Source organism: Triturus cristatus, chromosome 1_2, assembly GCF_964204655.1.
Source record: "Triturus cristatus chromosome 1_2, aTriCri1.1, whole genome shotgun sequence".
NCBI lineage: Eukaryota > Metazoa > Chordata > Amphibia > Caudata > Salamandridae > Triturus > Triturus cristatus.
In genome coordinates this window covers 1,187,552,289-1,187,566,185 of record NC_140580.1, presented here as the reverse complement: position 1 = coordinate 1,187,566,185, position 13,897 = coordinate 1,187,552,289, and the positions used below count along the sequence as shown (strand labels likewise).

Here is a 13,897-nt window from a genome sequence, read left to right as displayed (position 1 = left end):
ATTGCTTGGTCTGGGTATCTTTCGAAGTCTTAAGAATTAAAATCTTTTTCCAGAACAGCTTGTAAATCTCACCATTTTTAACTGATACATCTGTATGTTATAAGGTAACGCCCATTTGGGCACGTCACGCCCCCGCGCCCCTCCCTCGCGCCTGAGGGTCGCACTTTAAACACTTGTCACTAGTCACTAGTGCTGGTGTCACTAGTGCTACTAGTCCCGCTCCCACTCCATGATCCTCAACCCGCAACTCTTCCGCCTGACTCTAAAACGGCAGCGGATCAGAACCCGCCCTTTCTATACACTTCGCCTGTTTCTAACAAGGCTGCGCTGCAACGCATGCGCACTCCTGTACCAGGAAGGCCGGCTCTAGCACGCGCCATGCTGCTGCGTCGCTTCTGTTCAGGGTTCATGGCTGCCGGCGCCCTGGGGGAGACCACAACTGGCGCCCGGGAGAGATGTCTGCTGGTAAGGAGGGGACTGGGGGCGGCAGGACACGGGGATAGCTGGAAGAAAAGACGTGCGAGTAAGGTGGAAACAGTGAGCAGGTGGAAACGTAGCCAGATGCAGAGAGAGGCTTGGACCGCAAGAGCTAGCACTAGCGCTGAGCCATGCACTTCCGACCTGCAGAGGGACCTCGCGCCACCAGCTTCCGGCCCCGCCTCTGCGCGCTGCCTTGTCCAGTAACAAGGGAAGCCCCGCCTCCTCGCTGCTGTGCAAGAGGCTACATATGCATACATGCCCACATTTCAGAAGAGCAAAGTGGGAGATTTTTGAAAAAAACCGTGAGAATGGGACCTTGAATCGGGTTACTGTCATGTATGGGCTTTGGAAGTGTGCTGCTGTAGGACTGGACATTTGAAACGCAAATGCACGTTTTTTTCTTACCTTTCAGAAGCACGGAGAGCAATGGGAGGCAGAGAGAGGGTGAAGCAAGTGTTGTGCACTGGCCTGGCAGGTTGCTGGCAGTGCATACACCCCATCCCCCTGTGTGGCAGCCCGGGCTGAGACAGCTCCCCGGGCAAACACACAACCGCCCAAGACCTTCACAGGTCTTTAAAAGACCATTCGCTTGTTAACGAGGCTTTGTTGGGTTTTCACCCCTTCTAGAGCCCCTGCATCGCCACTCTGACTATTGCTGGAAGAATTAGCACGTTAAACAATACCAAGCCCTGTCTGAAACCCAGAGGAATCGGGTTTTTGCAGGAATCGGAAGGCGGGAGGCTAGCCTTGAAATCGGTAGTCTCCAGCCTGAATCGGGAGGGTTGGCATGTCTGCTATGCACTCAGCCTCACTGAGGTACAGACATTGAGCCTCCTGCATAACAGCCCACACTGCAGACCTGCACTCAGCCTTACTAAAGTACAGACACTGAGTCTCCTGCAGAGACACTGAGCCTCCTGCATAACAGCCCACACTGCAGACCTGCACTCAGCCTTACTAAGGTACAGGCACTGGGCCTCCTGCAGAGACACTGAACCTCCTGCATAACAGCCCACACTGCAGACCTGCACTCAGTCTTATAAGAGACACTGAGCCTCCCGCAGAGACACTGAACCTCCTGCATAACATGTCCTGCACACTGAACCCCCCTCCTGTGCAAGAGCCTATATATGCACCCATCCTCACTGAGGTACAGACCCTGAGCCTCATACTGAGACACTGAGCCTCCTGCATAACAGCCCACACTGCAGACCTGCACTCAGCCTCACTGAGGTACAGACACTGAGCCTCCTGCATAGACACTGAGCCTCCTGCATAACAGTCCACACTGCAGACCTGCACTCAGCCTCACTGAGGTACAGACCCTGAGCCTCCTGCAAAGACACTGAGACTCCTGTATAACAGCCCACACTGAAGCCCTACACTCCGCCTTACTGAAGTACAGACCCTGAGCCTCCTGCAGAGACACTGAGTCTCCTGTATAACAGCCCACACTGAAGACCTACACGCCGCCTTACTGAAGTACAGGCACAGAGCCTCCTGCAGCGACACTGAGCCTCCTGCATAACAGCCCACACTGAAGACCTGCACTCAGTCTTACAAGAGCCACTGAGCCTCCTGCAGATACACTGAACCTCCTGCAAAATATGTCCTGCACACTGAGCCCCCCTCCTGTGCGAGAGTATACACATGCACCCATCCTCACTGAGGTACAGACACTGAGCATCCTGCAGAGACACTGAGCCTCTTGCATAACAGCCCACACTGCAGACCTGCACTCAGCCTCACTGAGGTACAGACCTTGAGCCTCCTGCAGAGACACTGAGCCTCCTGCATAACAGCCCACACATGTACTCAGCCTCACTGAGGTACAGACACTGAGCCTCCTTCAAAGACACTGAGCCTCCTGCATAACAGCCCACACTGCAGACCTGCACTCAGCCTCACTGAGGTACAGACCTTGAGCCTCCTGCAGATACACTGAGCCTCCTGCATAACAGCCCACACTGCAGACCTGGACTCAGCCTTACTGAAGTACAGACACTGAGTCTCCTGCAGAGACACTGAGCCTCCTGCATAACAGCCCACACTGCAGACCTGCACTCAGCCTTACTAAGGTACAGGCACTGGGCCTCCTGCAGAGACACTGAACCTCCTGCATAACAGCCCACACTGCAGACCTGCACTCAGTCTTATAAGAGACACTGAGCCTCCCGCAGAGACACTGAACCTCCTGCATAACATGTCCTGCACACTGAACCCCCCTCCTGTGCAAGAGCCTATATATGCACCCATCCTCACTGAGGTACAGACCCTGAGCCTCATACTGAGACACTGAGCCTCCTGCATAACAGCCCACACTGCAGACCTGCACTCAGCCTCACTGAGGTACAGACACTGAGCCTCCTGCATAGACACTGAGCCTCCTGCATAACAGTCCACACTGCAGACCTGCACTCAGCCTCACTGAGGTACAGACCCTGAGCCTCCTGCAAAGACACTGAGACTCCTGTATAACAGCCCACACTGAAGCCCTACACTCCGCCTTACTGAAGTACAGACCCTGAGCCTCCTGCAGAGACACTGAGTCTCCTGTATAACAGCCCACACTGAAGACCTACACGCCGCCTTACTGAAGTACAGGCACAGAGCCTCCTGCAGCGACACTGAGCCTCCTGCATAACAGCCCACACTGAAGACCTGCACTCAGTCTTACAAGAGCCACTGAGCCTCCTGCAGATACACTGAACCTCCTGCAAAATATGTCCTGCACACTGAGCCCCCCTCCTGTGCGAGAGTATACACATGCACCCATCCTCACTGAGGTACAGACACTGAGCATCCTGCAGAGACACTGAGCCTCTTGCATAACAGCCCACACTGCAGACCTGCACTCAGCCTCACTGAGGTACAGACCTTGAGCCTCCTGCAGAGACACTGAGCCTCCTGCATAACAGCCCACACATGTACTCAGCCTCACTGAGGTACAGACACTGAGCCTCCTTCAAAGACACTGAGCCTCCTGCATAACAGCCCACACTGCAGACCTGCACTCAGCCTCACTGAGGTACAGACCTTGAGCCTCCTGCAGATACACTGAGCCTCCTGCATAACAGCCCACACTGCAGACCTGGACTCAGCCTTACTGAAGTACAGACACTGAGTATCCTACAGAGACACTGAGCCTCCTGCATAACAGCCCACACTGCAGACCTGCACTCAGCTTTACTGAAGTACAGACACTGAGCCTCCTGCATAACAGCCCACACTGCAGACCTGCACCCAGTGTTGCAAGAGACACTGAGCCTCCTGCAGAGACACTGAACCTCCTGCATAACAGCCCACAGTGAAGACCTGCACTCAGCCTCACTGAGGTACAGACCCTGAGCCTCCTGCAGAGACACTGAGCCTCCTGCATAACAGCCCACACTGCAGACCTGCACTCAGCCTCACTGAGGTACAGACCCTGAGCCTCCTGCAGAGACACTGAGCCTCCTGCATAACAGCCCACACTGCAGACCTGCACTCAACCTTACAAGAGCCACTGAGTCTCCTGCAGAGACAAAACCTCCTGCATAACAGCCCACACTGCAGACCTGCACTTAGCCTCACTGAGGTACAGGCACTGGGCCTCCTGCATAGACACTGAGCCTCCTGCATAACAGCCCACACTGCAGACCTGCACTCAGCCTCACTGAGGTACAGACCCTGAGCCTCCTGCAGAGACACTGAGCCTCCTGCATAACAGCCCACACTGCAGACCTGCACTCAACCTTACAAGAGCCACTGAGTCTCCTGCAGAGACAAAACCTCCTGCATAACAGCCCACACTGCAGACCTGCACTTAGCCTCACTGAGGTACAGGCACTGGGCCTCCTACATAGACACTGAGCCTCCTGCATAACAGCCCACACTGCAGACCTGCACTCAGCCTCACTGAGGAACAGACCCTGAGCCTCCTGCAGAGACACTGAGCCTCCTTTATAACAGCCCACACTGAAGACCTGCACTCAGTCTTATAAGAGACACTGAGCCTCCTGCAGAGACACTGAACCTCCTGCATAACATGTCCTGCACACTGAGCCCACCTCCTGTGCAAGAGCCTATACATGCACCCATCCTCACTGAGGGACAGACCCTGAGCCTCATAAGGAAACACTGAGCCTCCTGCATAACAGCCCACACTGCAGACCTACACTCAGCCTCACTGAGGTACAGACCCTGAGCCTCCTGCAGAGACACTGACCCTCCTGCATAACAGCCCACACTGCAGACCTGCACTCAACCTTACAAGAGCCACTGAGTCTCCTGCAGAGACCAAACCTCCTGCATAACAGCCCACACTGCAGACCTGCACTTAGCCTCACTGAGGTACAGGCACTGGGCCTCCTGCATAGACACTGAGCCTCCTGCATAACAGCCCACACTGCAGACCTGCACTCAGCCTCACTGAGGTACAGACCCTGAGCCTCCTGCAGAGACACTGAGCCTCCTGCATAACAGCCCACACTGCAGACCTGCACTCAACCTTACAAGAGCCACTGAGTCTCCTGCAGAGACAAAACCTCCTGCATAACAGCCCACACTGCAGACCTGCACTTAGCCTCACTGAGGTACAGGCACTGGGCCTCCTACATAGACACTGAGCCTCCTGCATAACAGCCCACACTGCAGACCTGCACTCAGCCTCACTGAGGAACAGACCCTGAGCCTCCTGCAGAGACACTGAGCCTCCTTTATAACAGTCCACACTGAAGACCTGCACTCAGTCTTATAAGAGACACTGAGCCTCCTGCAGAGACACTGAACCTCCTGCATAACATGTCCTGCACACTGAGCCCACCTCCTGTGCAAGAGCCTATACATGCACCCATCCTCACTGAGGGACAGACCCTGAGCCTCATAAGGAAACACTGAGCCTCCTGCATAACAGCCCACACTGCAGACCTACACTCAGCCTCACTGAGGTACAGACCCTGAGCCTCCTGCAGAGACACTGACCCTCCTGCATAACAGCCCACACTGCAGACCTGCACTCAACCTTACAAGAGCCACTGAGTCTCCTACAGAGACCAAACCTCCTGCATAACAGCCCACACTGCAGACCTGCACTTAGCCTCACTGAGGTACAGGCACTGGGCCTCCTACATAGACACTGAGCCTCCTGCATAACAGCCCACACTGCAGACCTGCACTCAGCCTCACTGAGGTACAGACCCTGAGCCTCCTGCAGAGACACTGAGCCTCCCGTATAACAGCCCACACTGAAGACCTGCACTCAGTCTTACAAGAGCCACTGAGCCTCCTGCAGATACACTGAACCTCCTGCAAAATATGTCCTGCACACTGAGCCCCCCTCCTGTGCGAGAGAATACACATGCACCCATCCTCACTGAGGTACAGACACTGAGCATCCTGCAGAGACACTGAGCCTCCTGTATAACAGCCCACACTGAAGACCTACACCCCGCCTTACTGAAGTACAGGCACAGAGCCTCCTGCAGCGACACTGAGCCTCCTGCATAACAGCCCACACTGAAGACCTGCACTCAGTCTTACAAGAGCCACTGAGCCTCCTGCAGATACACTGAACCTCCTGCAAAACATGTCCTGCACACTGAGCCCCCCTCCTGTGCGAGAGTCTACACATGCACCCATCCTCACTGAGGTACAGACACTGAGCATCCTACAGTGACACTGAGCCTCTTGCATAACAGCCCACACTGCAGACCTGCACTCAGCATCACTGAGGTACAGACACTGAGCCTCCTTCAAAGACACTGAGCCTCCTGCATAACAGCCCACACTGCAGACCTGCACTCAGCCTCACTGAGGTACAGACCTTGAGCCTCCTGCAGATAGACTGAGCCTCCTGCATAACAGCCCACACTGCAGACCTGCACTCAACCTTACTGAAGTACAGACACTGAGTATCCTACAGAGACACCGAGCCTCCTGCATAACAGCCCACACTGCAGACCTGCACTCAGCTTTACTGAAGTACAGACACTGAGCCTCCTGCATAACAGCCCACACTGCAGACCTGCACTCAGCCTCACTGAGGTTCAAACTCTGAGCATCCTGCATAACAGCCCACACTGCAGACCTGTACTCAGCTTTCCTAAAGTACAGACACTGAGCCTCCTGCAGAGACACTAAACCTCCTGCATAACAGCCCACACTGCAGACCTGCACTTGGCCTCACTGCGGTACAGACTCTGAGCATCCTACAGAGACACTGAGCCTCCTGCATAACATCCCACACTGCAGACCTGCACCCAGCCTTGCAAGAGACACTGAGCCTCCTGCAGAGACACTGAACCTCCTGCATAACAGCCCACACTACAGACCTGCACTCAGCCTCACTGAGGTACAGACCCAAGCCTCCTGCAGAGACACTGAGCCTCCTGCATAACAGCCCACACTGAAGACCTGCACTCAGTCTTATAAGAGACACTGAGCCTCCTGCAGAGACACTGAACCTCCTGCATAACATGTCCTGCACACTGAGCCCCCCTCCTGTGCAAGAGCCTATACATGCACCCATCCTCACTGAGGTACAGACCCTGAGCCCCATACAGAGACACTGAGCCTCCTGCATAACAGCCCACACTGCAGACCTGCACTCAGCCTCACTGAGGTACAGACCCTGAGCGTCCTGCAGAGACACTGAGCCTCCTGCATAACAGCCCACACGGCAGACCTGCTCTCAGCCTTACAAGAGACACTGAGCATCCTGTAGAGACACCAAACCTCCTGCATAACAGCCCACACTGCAGACCTGCACTCAGCCTTACTGAAGTACAGGCACGGAGCCTCCTGCAGAGACACTGAGCCTCCTGCATAACAGCCCACACTGCAGACCTGCACTCAGCCTTTCTAAAGTACAGACACTGAGCCTCCTGCAGAGACACTGAGCCTCCTGCATAACAGTCCACACTGCAGACCTGCACTCAGCCTTTTCGAGGTACAGACACTGAGCCTCCTGCATAACAGCCCACACTGCAGACCTGCACTCAGCCTTACTGAAGTACAGACACATCCGCGTGTTGGTTTGAGTCAGGACTTTGGCGACATGATGCAGGCTGGGCGGAAAACCAGAGTGGGGACTGGGGGAATGTCTGCCACAGGGCTTGAATAGTGAGGGGGGGGGGGTCAGTGGTGTTTGGCCCCAAGTGTGCAGGATGTGGCCTGCGTCTCTGTTTAGAAATAAACTGTTGTCTTCCCAATGCAGCTATGAAGTTGTGACACTACACCACCATAAAAGGGGTACTTTGGGGTGATTCGGATAAAGGACAGTAAAAAGTAGAGTAACTTGACATAGGAATAGTTGTTTCGTTACCGTTGCGCTGCCAGTAAAAATAGTGCAACTTCCTGGGTCTTGATATACAAGGCTACAAGGTGATTCATTGTCATCGATAACGTACTGCTCTGACTCTTGGGATTCGCCTAACACCTACATACACTGTAGGACTTGTAGTCTTAGTTCTCTTCAAATGAATTCACGCACATAAACACAATGATTTGTTTAAAAAAAAAAACCATGGCAGGTATATTACGTTCCTTAGCTTTACTTTTACTGTACAGATTACGCAATTCGAAAACACGTATTTGCTCATGCTTAAAAGGAGATGATAACGTGTATCTGCAAACGTGTGAATAACAGATGTTTATTGTTGCCCAACTCAAGGGTACTTACTTTATCGACCTCAGAAGGATGAACGGCTGAGTGGACCCATCGCGATTTAAGCCCGTGACCATTAGCTTGAACACAGGCATCTACAGTGAAACATTAGTCTACTGAGCCATCAGACCCGGCTCTGGTAGGTTGACACCTTCAGAATTGAGTGTAGGAGACGGACAAGCCACCACACTATCTCCCTGCACAAGACTTGATACCGCATATAAACTGCAGAGGCTGTGTCGGACTACAGGAGGCAGCCCATAAACCCTAAAGAGACTAGGGCAATCATCTGTAACATACAACAATGTCTCATAGGGTAATAATTAAAGGTCAGTTTCAGGCATCACAAATAATTGCTGAGAGCAGAAGGAAAAAGGGGAGAAAACCAGGGAGACCAAATTCTTTGGTAATATAAATTGTATTTTAGTAAATGCATATATGTCATATTTAGCTTCATATAATCAAACATATGGAAGGGTGGCACTGTGTTACATTAAATGGCATGTAACCTGTGGGATAGGTCCAACTAGAACCTCTTTTGGACCTTGCCCCACCTGGATTTTTTGACAGTTGCGACACGTCGGGTAAGTCGTTTTCCTCTCTTTGGAACAAGTGCTTTTCCCACATTTCATCGAGCCAAGTCACGCGGTATTCCTCTTATACTTTTGTTTGCCACGTCCTATTCCTGTCCTCTTTCCCCCTTCTGCCCCCCTTGGGCTCATTTTTTACACTTTCACCCTTGAATTCTCTTCTTATAGTCCATTAGAATGTGTATGTATATACATATATGTAATTCCGTTCAGCAGTTCGGGCTGTAGCTGCGATTAAACGTTCCTATGGAAAATTGCATGGAGCAAGCACGTTTTGGGACCCCCCTTTTTTCTCGGCCCCCGCTTGACAAATTACCCCGAGACTTTCAGGATAGGAGCAGACCGGAGAGCCCCACCAGTTTTGAAAATTTCACAAAAATTCGTCAACTGGCGCCAAAGTTATTCCAAATAGAATGTTGTGGATTTCCTATGGATAATACGTCCTAACTATAACTACCTACTGGCGACCGCCAGTAGGTAATATATAATGGCTCCAACTGCACCTAAGACCAGCGCACTCGTGGACGGGTGCTTCGTTACGCGGAGGTGCATCCGCGTCTAATGTGCGCGCTCACTCCCTTCTCCTCTATGGTATAGAGAAAGCAGTCGCAGGGGTCTTTGCCTTTTTCAAAGTTGCTTTTAATTCATCCGCTTCCTAGTCAACATGACGCGTTCCGGCTAACACCATAGTCAAATGTTTACAAGTTACGCGCCGGAATGCGGCAAACTTTAAAATATACGTATGAGGTCACATAATGCATTCCTCATTGAAAGTAAAAGAAGGACCACTCAAATTTTACATTCAGGCGCCATATTGGGGTGTGTAATCCCAAAGCAAATCCCTATGACAAAAGCAACAGTTTTAAACATTGCTAAATTGTTAAGACCATATAATATGGAATCTTGTCAAAAAGCGTGTCAATTTCATTATTTGGAATCAAAATCAAAATCCATAACACACAATTTTCACGGGATCAGGATCAAACTAATTAATTACGCCGTATATCGGCTACGGTTCCTGAAATAAAGTCCTTCACATTATGCCGTATATCGGCTTAAACTGGGTGGATGGTTGCTTGCCGCATGCAATAAAGAATTGCCGGCCGTTGGTTTACAATACAGTGACACATGTAATTTGTTGTCAGTTACATTCACTTTAAGATCCAAGAAATTCACTGTTTCAGAGCTAATTTCACCACTAAATTCCAAATTCACTACATTCCTATTCAAACTACTAATGAATTCTTTGGCCAATTCTAATGATCCATCCCAGATGATACATAGATCATCTATGTAACGATACCATGAGATAACTCTTCCCATATTGATGTCACAAGGCGTCCTGGACACCTGCTCCTCCCACCAGCCCACGAATAAATGAGCGTAGCTGGGGGCGAAGCAGGTGCCCATCGCCGTACCAGAAATCTGACGATAAAAGTCCTTGCCAAAGGCAAAGATGTTATTTTGTGAATTGAAGAATCATTTCATTATGTTCAGTGAACTTCAAAGGTTTCTTCTTCAGGAAGTGTGCTACTGCTCCAAGACCATGTTCATGCTTGATCCGAGTATATAAGCTCGTAATGTCCAGCACAATAAATTTGTACTTCGGATCCCATTGTTGTTTTTCAATGCGCATAAGGAAATCCCGTGAGTCTCTAATATATGCGGGCAAAGTCTTAACCAAAGGAAAAAGAAAAAAAATCAATGAAAGTAGATAAATGTTCCGTGAGTCCCCCCTGCGAGGAGACAATTGGTCTACCCGGCGGTTTTTCACTGTCTTTATGTATCTTCGGGATTTGCTTTGGGGTTACACACCCCAATATGGCGCCTGAATGTAATATTTGAGTGGTCCTTCTTTTAATTTCAATGAGGAATGCATCGTGACCGTACACGTATATTTTAAAGTTTGCCGCATTTGGGCGCGTAACTTGTGAACATTTGACTAAGGCATTAGCCGAAACGCGTCATGTTGACTGGGAAGCGGATGAATTAAAAGCAACTTTGAAAAAGGCAAAGACCCCTGCGAGTGCTTTCTCTATACCGTAGAGGAGAAGGGAGTGAGCGCATATATATATATATTCACTGAAAAAACCGTAGGTTTCACACAAGTTATAGTTAGCTGTACATTTCACTCGTAAAAAACCAATGAAATTCCCCCGTTATAGTTAGTGCAGGCAACTATAACTCACGCGACCGCAATCCTCTGCTGATGCTAATACTGTATTTAGACACTTATTTGCCCATGACTTCTTCCATTAAATTTTAGCTATACATATATTACAAATATTTTTTTTTCATAAAGACACATATGTCATCAGCAGAGGATTGCGGTCGCGTGAGTTATAGTTGCCTGCACTAACTATAACGGGGGAATTTCATTGGTTTTTTACGAGTGAAATGTACAGCTAACTATAACTTGTGTGAAACCTATGGTTTTTTCAGTGAATTTGCAAGGTTTTTTAAATGCTAATTCCTAACTATAACGTGTGTGAAACCTATGGTTTTTTCAGTGAATTTGTACGGTTTTTCAAATGCTAAGTTACTTTACGCCATTCGTGGCGTGCGCGCCCAGTTAACGCAGTTCGTTCCGTGCGCGCACGGTGCGCTGCGCGCACAGTGAGCACGCGGTGCGCTTCGCGCACCGCGCGCCCACTTTACGCAGTTAGTGCCGTGCACGCACGGTGGTCACGCGGTGCGCTGCGCACACCGCGTGCCCACGTTACGCGGGATGGGCCATGTACGCACGATGCGCTTCGCGCACCGTGCGCACATGGGGAACATATTATGTGCTTCGTTGTGAAAGGTATTCATTTTTAGTTTCCTTAAAAAATATATGCCATGCACAAATGGTGCCCTTCAGGCACCATTAGCACACGGGGTGGGGAAAGTGTGGTTAATTTTTTTTTTTTAAATAATTTTAACCGTACGCGTACGGTAAGCGTAATCGGCGATTTTACGCAGTTAGTGCCGTGCACGCACGGTGGTCACGCGGTGCGCTGCACGCACCGCGTGCCCACGTTACGCGGGATGGGCCATGTACGCACGTTGCACTTCACGCACCCTGCGCACATGGGGGACATATAATGTGCTTCGTTGTAAAAGGTATTCATTTTTAGTTTCCTTGAGTAACATATATATATATATATTATCTACTGGCGGTCGCCAGTAGATAGTTATAGTTAGGACCGTGTTTCCATAGGAAATCCGCAACATTCTATTTGGAATAACTTTGGCGCCGGTTAACGAATCCTCGCAAAATTGTCAAAATAGGTGGGGCGCTCCGCTCCGCTCCTACCCTGAAAGTCTCGGGGTGATTCGTCAAGCGGGGGCCGAGAAAAAAGGGGGGTCCCAAAACGCGTTTTCCCCATGCATTTTTCCATAGGACCTTTAGTCGAAGGTATAGCCCGAACGGCTGAACAGAATTACTTGAAATTTGGCAGAGAGGTAGTACTCAGGTCAGGGAAGTGCCTTTTGCAGGTCTGGTGTCAATCTGTTCAGTAGTTCCTGAGAAAATCAAAAGTAAAATCATATATATATGTGGGCGGAGCCTAACCACACATCTCATCCTGAGATCTGATTGGCTGTCAGCACTTCATCCAAGAAGTGTTGGCAGCCATCTTGGGACCAATATACATGATAGCACCTCATTAAAAAGCATTGCAGTTAATAGAAGGTTTTAAGACTTTAGTTACATTATAAATCATTTGTTGATGGTACCATACTCATTTTAGGAATTGTGGTATGTTCTAAGGTGATTTCACCATGTGAAAAAGCCTTCTGCTGGGATATCATGATTGAGAGAAAAATATTTTCTCATGCCTTTCCCACAGAGGTTTGGAAGGTGATCTATAAGCTAAACCGAGAGCTTATTTTCTGTAAATTCACATTATCTTTCTCAGTCATGTGAGAATGAAGTCTGACATTCTCAGTAAAACATGTACATCCAACAAGGGCAGAGACTGTCCGTTGATTCCTTTGTGTTCTACTGCAGCTTCCCAGAGTGTTCCAAAGAACAACTAGAGCGCTAACAGTCCTACTTATGATAAACGTATGGCACACCTGAAGTCATCTTGCTTGGATTAAAGTGGTAACTCTTAAAACATTTAATTTAAAAAGGAACAAAATGAGGGGGTTCATTTTTCCATAAAAAGTATGATTAGTGCTGCAGAAAGAAAAATTAGGGCACATTTTGAGTGACTTCTCAAATCCTCTTCTATTTCATAAAAAGATTCTGACACGCAGACTGAAACATGCACTTTCAATACCAGCAGCAGTTTTCCCTGGTGAGCAGTAGCTTTACTACAGTGATCTAATGAGCAAAAAGAGTGCTAACATTCTGAATTTATGGCAAATGTGTGACACATCTGAATGCCTTCTTGAATCAAAGTAAAAAACTGAAAGTATTTCCTACTGAGGAGACTGCAGTAAATGAGGAAATTAGGAAACATCATAACAAATAAGTCTCCCAAGATGGCCACCAGAGACAAAAGAGCCCAAATGTAGCCCAAATATCATCCAGATGTAGCCCAAGTATAGCCCAATGACAGAATGTCCCAGAGTGTTCTTAAAAACAACTAGAGCGCTTACTGTCTTACTTATGACAAAAGTATGGCACACCTGAAGCCATCTTGATTGGAATAAACGGGTAACACTTAAAACATTTAATTTAAAAAGGAACACAATGAGGGGGTTTATTTTGCCATAGAAATTATGCTTAATGCTGAAGAAAGAAAATGAGGGCACATTTTGAGTGACTTCTCAAATCCTCTTCTATTTCATTAAAAAATTCTGACATGCAGACTGAAACATGCACTTTTAATACCAGGAGCAGACTTCCATGGTGAACAGTAGTTTTACTACAGTGATCTAATGAGCAACTAGAGTGCTAACTTTCAGAATTTATGGCAAATGTGTGACATATCTGAATACATTCATGATCGAATCAAAGTAAAAAACTGAAAGCATTTCCTACTGAGAAGACTGCAGTACATGAGGAAATTAGGAAACTTCATAACAAATAAATCTCCCAAGATGGCCACCGGAGACAAAAGAGCCCAAATGTAGCCCAAAATCACCCAGATGTAGCCCAAATATAGCCCAATGATAGAAGTGTGCAAAACACTTATTATTTTGTGTTTTTGCAGTGTTATATAGTGCAGACTTGTCAGGTATTGGAGTGCTT

The 13,897-nt window shown here is 49.0% G+C and overlaps 1 protein-coding gene across 2 annotated transcripts in view; it reads left to right on the top strand.

The window, feature by feature from the left end:
* The first annotated feature begins 258 nt into the window (after positions 1-258).
* PTRH1 (peptidyl-tRNA hydrolase 1 homolog) overlaps positions 259-13,897 on the top strand; it is a 71,075-nt gene continuing 57,436 nt past the window's right edge. Inside the window, exon 1 of one of the 2 annotated variants that reach the window (XM_085614128.1) lies at positions 259-465. In XM_085614128.1, the coding sequence (XP_085470254.1) occupies positions 337-465 (129 nt within the window). In that variant the 5' untranslated portion in view covers positions 259-336. The remainder of the gene's footprint in view (positions 466-13,897) is intronic. The other variant, XM_085614129.1, reaches the window with a different exon arrangement.